General features: G+C 40.4%; 1 protein-coding gene and 1 long non-coding RNA gene across 8 annotated transcripts in view; one reads left to right on the forward strand and one right to left on the reverse strand.

Moving 5' to 3' along the window:
- Window positions 1–647: 647 nt before the first annotated feature.
- Window positions 648–2,874, reverse strand: LOC116515890. The gene is made up of 3 exons (XR_004256283.1): window positions 2,660–2,874; window positions 2,257–2,317; window positions 648–974 (listed from the first exon to the last, which is right to left on the reverse strand). It is a non-coding gene; the product is annotated as an uncharacterized LOC116515890 (long non-coding RNA).
- Window positions 2,875–3,166: 292 nt separating this feature from the next.
- PUM1 (pumilio RNA binding family member 1) overlaps window positions 3,167–16,661 on the forward strand; it is a 58,776-nt gene continuing 45,281 nt past the window's right edge. For 3 of the 7 annotated variants that reach the window (XM_032227241.1, XM_032227245.1, XM_032227240.1), the window contains exons 1-2: window positions 3,167–3,612; window positions 11,692–12,065. In XM_032227241.1, coding sequence (XP_032083132.1) covers window positions 11,703–12,065 — 363 coding nt within the window. In that variant the 5' untranslated portion in view covers window positions 3,167–3,612; window positions 11,692–11,702. The remainder of the gene's footprint in view (window positions 3,613–11,691; window positions 12,066–16,661) is intronic. The other 4 variants (XM_032227239.1, XM_032227243.1, XM_032227246.1 and 1 more) reach the window with 2 other exon arrangements.

Consider the following 16,661-nt stretch of genomic DNA (forward strand, 5'->3'; position numbering starts at 1 on the left):
GGGGGCAGTGCTCCCTTTCAAAACCGAAGAGCCCTGTCTGAAGACGTCTCCGTGGTCATGTGGCCGGCATGACTAAACACCAAAGGCACACAGAAGAACGCTGTTAGCTTCCCACCAAACATGTTTCCTATTTTTCTACTTGCATTTTTTATGTGCTTTCAAACTGCTAGGTTGGCAGAAACTAGGACAAGTAATGGGAGCTCACTACATTACGCAGCACTAGGGATTCGAACCATCAAACTGTTGACCTTTCTGATCGCAGTGTCTTAGCCCCTGAGCCTCCGTGTCCCTGTGAAGGGACCACTTTGAAAAGTCCTAGCCACAATTCTCCCTTGCTAATATTCTAATATTGTCTAATATTCATTGAAAAGTGCTACTTTGTTAGTTCTGTAGGAAAGGTATTTAGAAAGCAGATTGCTATTTGTTACCTGTATTCACCTTTCGTTTTAATCTGTGATTCTTAAGGTAAATCAAGTGAGCACCGTCCTATCTTTCATGTAAGAAAGTTTGCAGGAGGAGGATCTGGAAGCTTGGTTTGGAGGGGCATTTAGCAAATATTTCCCGTAAAAAAAAGGTGACTGACAAGCTGTGAATGGATGTCAAATCCATATTTGTAAAACAGGAAACCGGCATAAAGTTGGAGGAAGTAGAATAAGATCGCACTGGTTTATTGAGTAAGAGTAGCAACGCTGCTCACATGAGGCCTCAGGAGAAACTGGGCGTTGTTCCACCATGTTCAACTCTGTCTTGTGTGAATGGTGCCATCTTGTGCTTGCTATTCTGAAACATGTCTCAACTGGTGAAGGAGCGAAATTGGGGTTGAGCGGATTTCCTCGGTTGCCAAGAATATGGAATGGACTTCTGTCGGTGAAGGAACAAATTATATGCTCAAACTGCCCAAAGAGCTGCTGATTCGTTCTACAGAGGATTTATTGAGTCTGTCATCTGCACCTCCGTAACTGTCTGGTTTGACTCTGCAACCCAACAAGACGGACACAGACTTCAACGGATAATTAGAACTGCAGGAAAAACAATGGCTACCAACTTACGTTCCATACTATATACTGTACGAATCAAAAAGAGGAGTGTAAAAATATCTATAGGCCCCTCACATCCTGGACATAAATTGTTTCAACTTCTACCCTCAAAATGAAGCACCAGAACAACTAGACACAAAGACAGTTTTTCCCCAAATGCATCACTCTGCTAAACAAATAATTCCCTCACCACTGTCAAACTATTTACGAAGTCTGCATTACTATTATTCTTCTCTTCCTTCCTAGTATCTCTTCCAACTTATTACTATAATCATGTTGCTTGTATCTTTCAATTTATACTGTTTTTGTTTCCTAGTATGTTTTGATAGCTTATTAGTAACCTTGACTATCACTGTTATATCTTTTTATTCTTGATGAATGTATTTTATTCTCCTTATGTACACTGAGAGCACATGAACCCAAGACAAATTCCTTGTGTGTCCAATCACACTTGGCCAATAAAGAATTCTATTCTATTCTATTAATAAGCAAGGAGAGAAGTTGGAGAAGTTTTCGTTCCAATAAAATAGCTAGTGTTTTCCATTAGGTATGGCTCGGGTCACACGATACCCTTAACTAAGTTTATTATAACCTGTTATAAGCCAAGCAGCTGCATTTGGGCAAAAGAGTAAGCTTGGTTTAATTTTTATATGTCATGTGGCGGAAGCCAACTTGTTAGGGTTGATGTATTTATGTCATCAAATGTCAACGCTGCCTAATTCCTTCACGATGCTGTGCAGGTTTCAAACACAAAACTATATGTATACAAAGGTCACAACTGACTGGAAGAACAGGACCCCAACTTGTGAATTACAGTCCCCACAACTTGGGAAACCACCCAGGCCATCAATAATTTCTATATACTTTTTTTTTTTTTTGGTGAAGAAATCCATACTGACGAGGCGATTAGGAAAATAGTAGATTGTGCAGCTTAACACTGGCAATTAAAGAGAAAGAACATAATGAATATTATAATATGGGAGTCATTTTATCAATGGTTAGAGAATAAGAAAGATGGAAATAAAAGGAGATGAAAGAACAGAAAATATGTTAAGAGAGATCTAAATAATGATAATTGTTAGTATTATGATAAGGATTGCTATATTAAATATTATTGCATTTTCATTAGAAGATACGTTAGGAGTGAAACATGAAAAAGTTTCACTATGTTCAACTGTTTAAGATATTATAATTTTAAGATTAGAGAATCAATACTAACCTGAATGATGTTGTAAATTCTGATGGTTATTGTACAGAGATATTTGTACCCAGACGACACACTGTTTAAAGGAAGATGGAATGTTCATATTAAAAAAAAACTTTACACACACAGACACACACACACACACAATTTCTATATACAAATATCTGTTCCTAGGTCTGCTGGTTAAGTCCTGAGCCTGAATGCACCCACCCTGCTTGACCTATACTATTTGCATTTTAAACCAGGATGCTAACTGGGGGAATTCTGCGACTTGAACCACACACATCTTTAAAAGTTGCCACGTTTGGAAAAAAAACAAAACACCGAGTGAAACTCCCCCCCACCCCGAAAATGCAATTATTATTCATCAAAGCTTCCAAGCCTTGCCCATATCTTGCGGGCAGAGAGCGCCGTTTACCCTCTCTGGGTTTCTGCCTGTCGAGCCAGCTTGCCCACTCCGTGTCCTTTCTTTTCGTTGACCCTGGGGACTCGGACCCACCGACGGCGGGCGGATTTCGTTTGCAGCGCGTGGCGGGAGCGCAGCCAAGGTGTAACTCCATTGCAGAAAATAGGACTTCAACAAGAGTGGTCAATGCCTAGCTTGCACTACCTGACTCTGTTGTTACATCCTCACCCCCCCCTCCATAACTTTAACCTTAAACTGTCTACTCTTGGCCTCACCCCATTCCTAAGAGGTCCGTAAAGGGGGCGTGCATAAGCGCACCAGCGTGCCTACCTTCCCTGTCCTACTGTCCCCATTTATTTGTACCCATTCCCTACGTCCTTTATTCTTGTTTATTCTCATTCCTGTTATCTTGTACATGAGTGACAAACTAAATAAATGAATACAATGAATAAATAAAATAAGTATTGTTTGAAATAGGGGATCAGCTTCCCCACCCCCCACCCCTCCTGCGCTGGATCACCACTGCTTTTGTGAATGCAGCGTTCCTGTTTAACCCGCGTCTGTTAACGCCAATCGGTCATTCACACAGTCCCCCCCTCCAAACAACCAATTCAATCATTTCTTGGCAAAGCGCCCAAAGGGCATTTTATTGCCCATGCGAAGAATGCACGGAGACCCAATGCAACTTTCTCTCTTGGGTGGGGAACAAACAAACCCTGCCCCTTTTCCCCTTCCCTTTCTTCCTCGCTTCCCCGGATCCCGCCGCCACGCCGTTGGGCGAAACTCCGCGGCGCCGGAGCTTCTCCACGCTCCAGCCTCAACTTCCCAGAATGCAGCGCGCCTCCCCGAGTCCCCAGTGCGCCGCCATGTTGTTGAAGTGAAAGGCAGGGGGAGCGGCAGGCAAAGCTAGAGGCCGGGGGGAGGGGGGGGCCGTTGAGATCCGTCTTCATCCTACCGTTCCGCCCGTGAGTATCCGGACCGAAGCGGGTTAGAACGGGACTCCGGAGCCCAGGAAGCCCGACGGCGAAGCCGTATTGGGGCTAGGGCTTCGGCCGAGACGGCGAGGGCCCTCCGAAAACGGCCCTGGGCGGGCAATTCTTGTCGAGGCTCTTCCTCGCGCTTGTTCCTGGTACATGTTTTCGAGTCCGAGCAAGGCCTCTATTGTTGTTCCAGGAAGGGGGAGAGAAAGGCGAGCCGCTTCTTTGGGGACAAGGGGAGGCGGCGGCTGCCCTGTTCAAACGACCCTAAGGAAAGAAAGGGGGGGGGTGTTCCCTAGACTCCCCAACCGCGTCTTGGCTTTATTTTATTTTTTTCCTCCCTCCCCCGTCGCTTTTCTTTGGGGGAAGGGAGGAGAAACGCTTGGTTGGCCTTTTAGAGACTTATTTCCAAACAGCCAGGAAGGCAGCTTGGTGATTTCTTGAGTGGGAGGGGGGCTTTCCCTGGCTTCATCCAACTCCATCGTGGTTTTGAAAGGAAAGTGGGATTGTGGGGTGGAGGGGGGGGGAGAGGAAAGTAAGACAAGGGAAAATAACTAGGATGGGGAAGGCGGGTAGGTGATGCCTAATTAACTTGTACAGGAGTCGTATATGCAGGAAATGGAGTACGTGTCTTCTGCCCAAAGCTCTTAGGGTAAAGTTTTATCTGTTGGGGGGGGGGTGTTTTGTGTGTCATCAGTTAAGCTTTGGGGCTGGATGGGGTGGCCTCTTAACAATTAAAACATTTTTGTTGCCCTTCATTCAAAGCTGTGTCGCTTGGTAGGATGTATAAGTGGGATTTATTTTTGACTCAAGTAATGTTTAGGATTAACAAGGCAAAAAAAGAGGTGCTCTTGAGTTTATCCCCCCTCCCCTAAATGAAGGGGACTGGGGAAAAAAATAAAAAGGTTTTTCTTTCTGGGCTTCACTTATATAACTTTTTAAAAAAAATTATGCTTTGGTCCGTAAGGAAGCAGCAACAGGAGGCTGTTTTCTTCTCTTCCTAGGCCTTCGGCTGTTCCAGCTTCAAGTTAGTTTTGGCCAAGCAGTTTGGAAACAAAGCAGTTATGGAAGAGAACCGGGTGGCCTATTGTTATAGTGTGAATTTTGTCCTACGGAAAAGGCAAAGCAGTATTTTACACTGTGCAGTCAGTACATATCCAGGAGTCCGTCCTGTTGTACTTATCAAATGTTTGTTTAAACAGGACAAACGTGTGGTTTGTCAGTTTTTAGTTGTTTAGATTGCATTTCAGCAACAATTTAACAATGTAGCCTGATTCTGTAAATGTTTACTGATAGTGATTGCCACTGCATTCAGCCGTGTTTATTCCCCATGTTTGTGTGTGAGATATGATGCCCTATATCAGTCCACTATTTGAGGTTCTCATTCCAGTGTTTTTAGGTTGTATAATTTGAAAGCAGTTTGAGGGGAAACAGCTGATTTCAGGTTTTGCACTAAAGAGAGTTTTGATGGCTTAATAAGTTGAAATTATTGGTATTTAGACTAGAGGTATTTAAAAAATATTTTCTTGCATGGGACTTTCAAAGTATAGCTTTACATTTAGTTGTACTATTTAGGCAGTTTTCTTCTTTACCAAACTGATTTTTGAGTTTATTTCAAACTGTTTACGTGGGTGTGTGGGTGTATACACACTCAATCACACACATATATATAATACACACACACACACACACAAAATGCAGATCATATGTGTTTGTGTGTGTGCTATGTGTGGCTCGCATTGTGCTCAGCTGTAAAGTGATTTGGTGTTTGGCTTGGTATCCTGTGTGGATCCAGACAGTATTGGTTTGTTCAGCAAAATATTAATATATCATCGGTTTTTATGATCATGTTTTAATTTCCGTTCCAGATTAACACTGGGTAATTTGTAGCAGGCATAACTTTTTATTGAAGAGTATATTAACAAACTTTATCTATGGTAACTAGAAATAAATCTCACCGGAAACTGAATCAAAACCAAAAACAGTTTAGGGCCTCAGAGTAGGGAAATTAAAAAGGCAGTGGTGATCATGAGCCCTGAACATACTGAGTTGTAATATTCTTAAAACGATGTGTTTCAAATTGTACACCAGGGACTGTAACGTAAATCTTTTTGTTGAGTGAAAAATGAAGATAGCAGAAGTTTAGTGTGCTATTTTCTCCTAATGGTTATGGACTTTTGATAAGGGATAGTTGATAAGCCCCAGATGGGCTTTTTGTCTTCAGTTCTTATCAGGCTAATTTAGGGTTAGATGGGAATTGTAATCTGTCAGTTTTAGAATGCCTGTTTGAGGAAAGTTTTGCATTTTTGTTGAACTACAGAGTTTAAACAATTCCTCTGATTTCTAGGCAACAGCATCCTTGACATTCTAGTCAAATATACACCATGACAGGTGAATCTTACCTATGTAGGTTCTAGAATTTTCCAGGAGATTTAATTCCATTAATCATCTTGATAATTCTGTAATGCAAAGTAAATACAAGGTGTATTATAATGTCCTCTTGTAAACAAGAGGGGGTAAAGAGATGGGCTAAATGAAAATCCCCTCCCTCCCCCAAGATGTGATGAGGAGTTCACTTCTCAATTGTCTGAATGATCAGGCTGAGTGTCACCTGCTTCCATGCGGTGATACAAACATTTAACACTTAATTTTCCTATGCTGCTGCTCCCCATTTGCTCTTCAAAACTTGTCAGCCTTAGTCATTTTGGGATGCCTTGTGGATGGCAGATAAAAATCTGTTTGCTGAATGACTGTTGGTAGTACTGATGCTTGCTAAGATTCTGAGGAAAGAGTGACTAACTCCTCCATCATAGTTTAGCCTACTCTTTTTCCATATAGCTTCTGCAGCCTACAAAGTCTTTTCTTGTCATCTTAGCTGTGGTCCTAATGGGATAGGTAGGTGTTGACTAAGGGCAAATGTCTCATCCTAGTTCTGAGGTTCTGAGCTGATTTAAGCTTGGATGTTTCTAACTAGCATTCTAACCATTGTACTGTATTCTTGAGTTCTACAGAAGACACAATACAATTAGTTTTCTTAACAATTTTTCAAGCAACAATGCAGCAGTAACATTGCATGGGACACTTTCTTTTCCATGTTCATGGATAGAACTGATAACTATATAAACATCCATACAAGTAATGGACTTACAGGGGAAGGTGTTCAGAAACATATATTCACTAGCATCCCCCCCCCCAAGCACTATTTATTGACTTGGGCCTGGAGATGGAGTTAATCTACACGCTGAAACATGTTTTATTTCAGTAGTTAAGAATTGTTATAATGCCGTAGGCTTTTCTTTTAATTTTGAATGTAGTAATATAACACTTTTACACTTAACATTTTCAATATATGCAGTCTCTCACTGAAATAATTGATAATGTTGTTTCTCACCAATCGACCTTGGAATGCTCATTGTTGCTGCTACTATTCTTGTAGTCTTTTGTCATGTGGATGTGCCTTTATATCTTGAGACAGGTGGATTGTCAAAGACCATTAATGCAACACAAACATCTTGAATGCAGTACAGTGCAAAATATATTGACTTAATTTTTTTAAAAAAATTATCTCAAAACCTTTTAAATTATTTTTAAACAAGAATTGCGAGATACGCTTTCCAGGCCCATGTACAGCACTCAAACCATTTACGTTTTGTATCTCACTTTTGATCTAAAAGGTTGACAAAACCATTCACAGCATTTAAATTTATAACAAAAATTAAGACTACTAATAACAAATAACTTGTTATCACTAAATACAGCAGAGAAACAGCTGATGCATAAGAGCTTATACCCCAATTTAGGCTTACAACCCCCCCCCCACTAATAATTTTCCTTTTTTGTTAGTTCTTTTTCCCTTTTTAGCCAAAGATGCTCTGGATCCTGTTAACTCTCTGAGGATATCGATGGAAACAAAATAAGATCAAATCCCTCTTGAAAGCTCTAGAAATTCTATGCAACTGCTTACTTTACTTTTTCTTATTTCTCCAGTAAATGGCATGTGGAATGGACCAATAGATTATTGGGGAGGGATGACGATTTTTGATAATCCTGCCAGTGATATGCAACTGTACGATTCCCTCTATTATATAAGAAAAGAATAATTCTGATGAATCAGCCCGAAGACCATTTCATGCAACTTGATGGATTTAGGAAACTTAACAGAGTGGAAAGGCAATGATCCTCTCACACTATTGTTGAGTAGGAGCTGGTATGTAAGATAAGCTGCCATGGATTCTGAATGTCTCATATAGTCACTCTGTCTACTATGGATTGCCTAAATCTCCCTGTGTTTCTCAGAGTGCATTTCATTGATATGTCCTTTAGAACAGGGGTCCCCAACCTTTTGGACCTCAGGGACCACTAAATTCATAATTTAAATCTCATGGACCACTGATATGACCTGCCTAATGACTCGCTGGATGGGTGTGGCTAAGTGGGCATGTGACTCGGTGGGCGTGGCCAACTTGATGACTCACATTGGGGGGTGCCTCACTGGCCTCTACTTGCCCCTCCCCACTCAGCCACTTCTTACCTGCCCGCCCAGGCTCCTTGGGGCCCCAATAGGAAGCAGTTGATGGAGCCAAGTAGCCATCACAAGAAAGAGTTGGCAAAACAGCTGGCTCAGTTCAAATTGTATCTGACTGAGAAGGAGGCTGAGCAGAAGCACCTCACTGAGGACTACGAGCATAGGGTTTCTAAGCAGAGGAAAGACCTGCGGGAGTGCAAGGCCCGATACCGGCGCCTGGAGGCTTAGCGGGCTGAGATCGTCAGCCAATTTCAGGCCATGATGCAGTCCTACTGGAACAAGGCCCTCCGGCTCTTCACCACCAGCAGTGTTTCCCTCCAGCCTTTGCCTAAAATCCCGCATCAGGAGGCTGAAGCAGATCCCAAGTTGAAATTTCTGTTCCCCTCCGACCCACACAAAAAGACCCAGAAGGGGGAGACTCTCTGCAGCAACACAAATGTTCACTTCACGTATCCGGTCTAGGGGCTGTAATTTGAGGATCCCTGATTTAGTGCAAAATAAAAAATGCAAATAATTTTTCTGAGGACCACTAAAATTTTCTCACCGGTCACCAGTTGGTGATGGCTACTTTATAAAACCAGAAAGGTATGCCATTCCATTGTAATATCCCTATACAGTGCAAGAATTGTGGCATCTTATGGGGTGTGAAGATGCTTCCCCAGATGTTATCGAAATCACGAGAGGTCTGTTGATTGCAGCTCTCCTGTGGCTCATCAGACCAAGCACAGAGCCATCTTCTGGAAAACGCTCAGACGCCTGGGCCTCGAAACTTTGCATGTTGCAATGCACGCCTTACTTAGCTCAGTGGAATATCCTGAAGTTCAACTATGTTTCAGAGGAACAATTCACTTGAACAAAATAAGGAGAGCTCTCTTATTTGATTAATAGTATACATGCTGCTTGCATGATTTATTTACAGTTACTCATTTACCAAATAATTTTAAGAAATAGAATTTCTCCGTATGCTTTCCAAATTCCCCCCCTTTGCTCTGCTTAGGAAACTCCCTCGCCCTCATTCTTCACTATATCAGTTGTAGGTCTGTAGTAGAAGTACTTTGTGGCTTTCCTTCCCAAGGACAATTTGGCTGGCTATGCTTCAAAAAACTGATTAGAGTACAGTAGTTCTGATTTCAGCGGGTGTCTAAATTTAGAGATTGCGCTATCTGCCTTGTGGCTTTGTTACTTTTTTTTTCATTGTTTCGTTACATTGAAACACATTTTTCCTTTTTAAGCTAGCCTGAAGAGTAGAAAGCCAACATATGTACTTCATTTATCTGTTAATTTTTAAAAAAATGTCAATTATAATGCAACAACTTTGCCATCACTGTAGGATGGGCAGCAATTTTAAATTGTAAACTTGAGAAAGAAAAATCCATTGTTTTGGAGCTGTAGCTCCAAATAACCAAAAAAAAAAAAATCAATTATACTTCATGAATGCAGATTGAAATAATTTTATTTAAGTAAATACTTTCATTTGACAATACTTTGTTAATAAATCATTGTTACTGAAAGCTTTGTAATGTTGGTATCCAAATATATGTTAAGGTGCAATCCATAGCATACTGAATTGTCTCTCTTTCCCCCCCCTCTCTTTGAGATGATAGATGTATGTAAAGTATTAGTGTATGGAAACAGGAGTAATGACCGTTTCATACATACACCTTTAGCACTTTTGCTTAGTGAATACTATATCATTTAATCTCTTTATCCTCACACGTGTTTGAATCCTTTGCATGCTTCTATTATTCTTTTTGCATCCAAAGGGGAAGATTTACTTCCAGTTTTAAAGAAACCACATTTTCTTCCTTAAATTGCACTTTAAATCTTGTTAACGAAAATGACCCACAATCACATTTTTCTTGAATTCCAACTAAACTGGGAATTATATCTTACTTAAAATGAAAAGCTGCTGCTGATACCACTGTGAAGTAGTGAGGGGTGGGTGTGTAAGGGGAATACATTATCTGTGGCACTTCCAAATGTAGGGAAACTAAGAATTCCTTTTAAATTTGAGCTGTGTGAGTGCTGATTTGTGGAATCAGTTCACTTGTTTCCCCCTGCACCTCTTCAAATAATTTTTCCTCTGATGGAGAGAACCCCCTCCTTTTTTAAAAAAATTGCAATTTCTAATGTAACAAAAGGGAGAAATGACTATAAATATATTAACCTTATTTAAATTACATTGAAATGTGAATACTCTGAAATCTAGTTAATAATTGTGTTCCTTTATTTGCTCTGTTTGTCATGAAAATCCAGGGATGACTTAGTCTTGAAAATACACACTTCTTTACCATACCAATGTTAATGGTGCATATGCAAATTGGAGAAAGTTTTTGATTTGTATAATCACTTTATCTCATGGACTAACAGGAGGAGGAGGAATATCATGGAACACTTTAACCTATGCCTATTTTTAATTAAACATTTTTGTAAATGTGCTACATGATTTTCTATACAAAACATGTAGTTTTAAAATTCTGGTTCTTAGAAGCCAGACACAAACCCTGGGTTGTTTTAGTAGTCAGGTGAATGCGCTTTATATTATGGTGTCTGATTCGTATGTAAAAAGAAACCAAGTGTGTTCTGAATTTTATTCCAATTTATTTGTATGCCCAAAGTTGCAGTATGGCTTAGAATGGTGTCTTGGTCTGATGTCAGCTTGATTTCATTTCAGATAAATCAGGGTAGGTGTAAGCACCCAAAATTATTTTTCATCCAGGAATTTAGGACATACATGCATTCATCCAGTAATCTTTGCTGTGGTACACTTTTGAGAATGCCCTGTGAAAAAGTAAGCTCGCGCAGGATCCCCAACCCCTGGTCCACAAAATCGCGGAGGACAAAATCGCGCTCGACGAAAGCGCGCATTTGACGTCATCACAGCGTGACGAAAACATCGCGCTGTGATCGAAAAATGTAAAAATAAAGTGAAAACCTTACCCTAACCCCCCCAAACCTAACCCTAAACCTAACCCTAAACCTAACCCTTAACCTAACCCTAAATCTAACCCTAAACCTAACCGTTAATGTAACGCTAAACCTAACGCTAACCCTTAACCTAACCCTAAACGTAACCCTAACGCTCTAAACCTAACCCTAACCCTTAACCTAACCCTAAACCTAAACCTAACCCTTACCTTTATGTGAATCGGCTTGCTTTAATTTTAATTTTATTTAAATTTTTAATTTTTTTCGTCGCGCTGTGATGACGTCACATGCGCGCTTTCGTCAAGCGCGATTTTGTCCTCCGCGGTTTTGACGGGTCACGGTCCACGGATTGGTACCGGGCTGCGGCATGCCAGAAACTAGGCCACGCAAACAAGTGAACCCCATCCATAGGATGCAGGCAGCCCACAAAACCCCGGCCCTTTCCGCCCGTGGGAAAACCTCTCTCCGCGGAACTGGTCCCTGGTTCCCAAAAGTTTGGAGATCGCTGAGCTAATGTAATGATATGGGTGGGACTTTATTTTAGGATTCCTTGCTGTGAGTTTTGGAAATGGGAGACTCAATTTAATTAGTGTTTTGAACTTGTTTTTCCTTAGGTACTGGTGGAATGAGCGTTGCATGTGTCTTGAAGAGAAAAGCAGTGCTCTGGCAGGACTCTTTCAGCCCCCACCTGAAACAGCACAGTCAAGAAACAGCTAATCCCAACATGCCTGTTGTTTTGACATCTGGAACAGGGTCCCAGGCTCAGACACAGCCAGCTGCAAATCAAGCCCTTGCAGCAGGGACCCACTCCAGCCCTGTTCCTGGATCCATAGGGGTTGCAGGTCGCTCCCAGGACGACGCAATGGTGGATTACTTCTTTCAGAGGCAGCATGGTGAGCAGCTTGGGGGAGGCGGAAGTGGTGGAGGCAGCTATAATAACAGCAAACATCGGTGGCCTACTGGGGATAACATTCATGCTGAACATCAGGTAAAAAGTTAAAATATTTCAGAACTGAACAAATGAGCTACGCGGGCCTTATGGTGGCTGCATGCAGTGAACGTTATGAAATTTCTGTGTATCTGATTGATCATGTTTCCTTCTCTTGCTTCTTGCATTTCCAAACTGAAATTCTTTTGCTTGGGGTGGCAGCAACGTGAGATTCCAAATGCCTTTTTATTTCAAATCAGAATATTCCATTGTTTTAAGCTTGTTTAATTTGCTTTTTGTATCCAGGTGCTTTCTTCTTTCCCTCATCCTTTTCTTTCCTTTTCAGATGTGTTGCTATTGTTTAATCTTTTTGATACATTTATGAAAGCTGTTAAAGCATCGCTGGCAAAATCGCTTTATGTTTTATATTGGTGGAATGTTTATAGTTTGCTGCTTGTTCAGTCCCATGTCTAATGGGACTGGGGAAGCATAACTAAAAACCAAACATTCCTTTGACATTCATTTCCCTCCGCTCTCCTCCTGCTGCTGCTAGTAAATATTTTTTAAGGAAGCTGAATTTTATTACTTGTCCAATAACTGGGGAATTTTTAAAAATTATCTTTCAAATTAAATTTAAAACAGCAATTTGGTCACCCAAAGTGTTTCTTTTTTGCATGGGCTTTTTGTATATTGTTTCAGAAACTAAATTATATGGATTCAGTAATTATATTTCCCTGAATCATCTGTCAAAAGCCATTGAAATGGGAGTGTGTTTCCACTAGGCTCTTTTCTTTTGAGCCAAATGGAAGAAGGGGTGGTCGTGGTGATTTATAATGTAGGCAGGAAATAGCTGCTGCTATATGCCTTTGTTCTATGTGCTTGGAATGCTGTGCAGCAATTCACTATATTGTATTCATATATAGAAGGCTGTGTGGAGTTATGGGGATTTAGAAGACAGGGTGGGTCTGTGTTTATTTTTTATGTGTTGATGTTAATTTAAAGATAATGATTTTCACAACTTTAAGTTCTTTTTTTTAGCATATTGGCATTCCTAGATTGTTTAAAAGTGAACATTGGAAACCAATCTCATTAAACATATATATTTTTAAAGCCTTCCTAAGCTAATGAGGATCTTGAACAGGTTCAGTCTCTAAGAATACGAAGTTTGGATCAGAGTTGAATGTCCAATTCTTAACATTTTTGTCCTTCTAGGAACCAGTCACCCCCTTTTAAAAGTTGACAAAGAGTAAGAAAACCTGTGAAATGTAACTATGTTTTGAGAAATTTACTCTGTAGATTTAATCTTATACATAAAGGGAACCGCATAATAAATCATTGCTGTCTTCTTACAAAAATGAATTGTGCAATTTTTTTGAGAATGTCTATCAAATAGTAGTAGTTGATATCTCAGTATTTTTTTCTAGCAGAAATTTTATATATATATATATATTTACAACCCCCGGTATGCCCAAATAGGGTATGGCTAGCTGATGAGAGCTAAATAGCTTGAAATAGATCTATACTAATCTCCATTTATTTATTTATCAGCACAAATACTATATATATATATATATATATAGATATATAGATAGATAGATAGATAGATAGATAGATAGATAGATAGATAGATAGATAGATAGATAGATAGATAGATAGATAGATGATATAGATAGATAGATAGATAGATAGATAGATAGATAGATAGATAGATAGATAGATAGATAGATAGAGATTAGATAGAGATAGAGATTAGATATAGATAAAGGTATTTATTCACTCTTCATATCCAGATTTCAAACTGCTAACTTGATAATTTCTTCCCAGGCTTCTGTACTGCTTCGATTCCTACCATGTGAGGCTCTTCTCATGGAAGACTTCAATTAGCACATTGCTTTGAAACAATGTTATTTTTTAAAAATGTATTCCATATGAGCGACAGTGACAAAATAACACACTGAAGTAATTGTTTCTGAAGCATCATTAAAATTCATACATGATTGGTAAAGTTAACATGGCAGCAGCTGAGAATGGCAGATGAAAGAGGAGAGTCCTGACACACTTTCTAAAAAAGGATAAAAGCCACCAGATAATCTGCTGTCTCTTTAAGAGCTTGGGAATTAGCAAGATTCTTAATAGGATAAACCTTTATGCATGACCTCAACCAAAATTTTGATGAGCTGGGATAAAACTATTATCTAGCATGTGGCACAATACTGTTTAGATAATAGTATATGTCACAAAATCTGCGTGGTCTGCCTTTCTGCCTGTCCTCTTTTGGGAGGACTTTCCTATCCTTAGGCTGATTCTTTCTGTAGATCAATGATGACTAACCTTTTTGTCGTGTGCCGAAAGCCCGCACCCATAATGCAATGTGTGCATGACCCCCACTCCCGGCACCCTGTTTTGGGCCTGGAAGGCCTCCTGCACCAACCTGGAACCCAAAGGGGGCATAGGGGTGCTGCGCAAGGCCCCAAAATGCAAGCGCCCCTCATGCACGCCCCACGCCCCCATGGATGCATGCACGCATCCCCTGTATGCGCCTCCCCCGCGCATATGCATTAGAGACCCGAAGACCAGCTGGCCGGCGGGAGGCAGGTGCATATGATCGGTGAAGCTGGTGTGGGGCAATGGCTGTTGTGCCCGCAGAGAGGGTTTCTGCATGCCACCTGTGGCACACGTGCCATAGGTTGGCCATCATGGCTATAGATTATGCGAGGGCTTTCATACCAGCCCTTTTTCAGGATTTTCTAATAACTCTTAAAAATATTCTTACAGCAGGGGTTGGCAAACCTAAATACTCAAAGAGCCATTTGGACCCGTTCCCCACAAAAAAGAAAACACCGGGAGCCACAAAGTTCCTAACCGGAAGCCCCCTTTTCAGTTCTGGAGCTGACTGGAAGTTCAGTTCCCCCACCATAGTGCCTCCTCCTAGTGCGGCATACTTTTTCCTCTACCTGTCATAACCGAAAGCCCTATCAATTGTGGAGATAACTGGAAAACCCTCCCCTTGCCATAGAGTCTTCTCCTGGCGCACTGTGCTTCTCTCTCTCCCTCCCCCACTGGAAGCTCTTCTCAAAATTGTGGTGCCAACTGGTGATGGAGCCGCAGCAGAGGGAGGAAAGAGCCACATGCGGCTCCAGAGCCGCAGTTTGCTGACCCCTGTCTTATAGCATTTGGTTGTGCTTATGAATGAAACAAAGCTCAGGTGCTGATTTGATACGTAAAATGTAGGAATCCATTATAGATGAAATGTCTACTTCCTGAATTGTACCATACAGTGATACCTCGTTACTCAATGTAAATTGAGGCATGACGAGTACTAAAAAAAGGAGTATCACACAGATTTTCTGCGTAAGGAATCAGGCAGTGAATCACAAAGCAGCCATCGCTGACAAGTTCTAGCTTGTGCATTAGGTACTGGGGGGAAATTTCGCATCAGAATGCATTGAGTACCAAATTCAATGAGTTTCACAGCAGTATCAAGGTGCCCCCATGTTTCCTTTCCTCTGGGTTAGAAACAGAAAAAGGTTGCAAGTGTTTATGAAACACAGTTACTTTTTCATGAAAAATACTATTATTTTTTTTTAAAAAAAGCTTGATGTGGAAATGTATATATCAAACTGTTACTTATTTAAAGCCTGTATTATTTTTTTTGTGCATCCTCGGACAGTACACAAATTTAAACAATTTAAGATTTCATATGTCATCAGCTATTTTATCTGGGTGCATTGTGTATAGAATATGGGAATTAAATTTTTTAAGACGGTCCTTCTGAAAATGCTTTTGATGTGTAAAGTGATTCTATACCTTGTTAGGGATAGACAATTGTTTTGTTCCTAAACCAGTTTTTTATTTAATGTCTGATAGCTGTGCCATAATTTAGATGAGGATAAATCTGGAGCATAGATTTACTGTGGAAGGAAAATGGTTTTTTTAAAAAGAAGTTTCATAATGCAGCCCTATGTATATCAAGTCAGTTAAATCCAATTGATTGTGGAAGGACACTGGAATCTAAACAAAAGGTCTGGAGCTCTTACTCATTCAGCAATTACCCATATTGATGGGAATTAATATGGGAATATGGGTTAGCATTCCTGAAAGACACAAGATTGGGAAAGATGCTGTTAAGCTTACAAAACTTAACACAAGAAAGTTTTCTACATCCTGTCAGAATAGGCGGGACAATAAAGAGGACAAGGGTAAGGATTTTAATAAATGCCTTTACCAACATATGGTAGAAAAGAGTAATTGAAAATTAATCCAATAAAATAAACCCGGAATCTATTGAACAAATGAATACACAAAGAGCCAACAAAACAATGCAGCAATGCAATGCAACCATATTAATAAATAATAAAATAAGCTTATTTACTTGCCTTCATTTGTAATAAAATAACCACACGGTGATTTTTTTTAACTACTCTAGGGTAGGGGGTGAATATATTTAAAACAGATGCAACCTACGTCTTTCTGGTAAATGCAATTAGGGTGAAACAACCAGAACCTACATTAGTTCACTAATGAACTCATAGAAAAATGATTTCAAACCATCGTATTTCCACAGCGGGAAAGGGGTTGGTTGCAGAGTTACAGGATCATGGCCCTTAAAGACCCAGAATCTGAAGACAGTGACAGTGGCATGAGGAACCAAAACAT

Source organism: Thamnophis elegans, chromosome 12 (genome assembly GCF_009769535.1).
Source record: "Thamnophis elegans isolate rThaEle1 chromosome 12, rThaEle1.pri, whole genome shotgun sequence".
Taxonomy (NCBI): domain Eukaryota; kingdom Metazoa; phylum Chordata; class Lepidosauria; order Squamata; family Colubridae; genus Thamnophis; species Thamnophis elegans.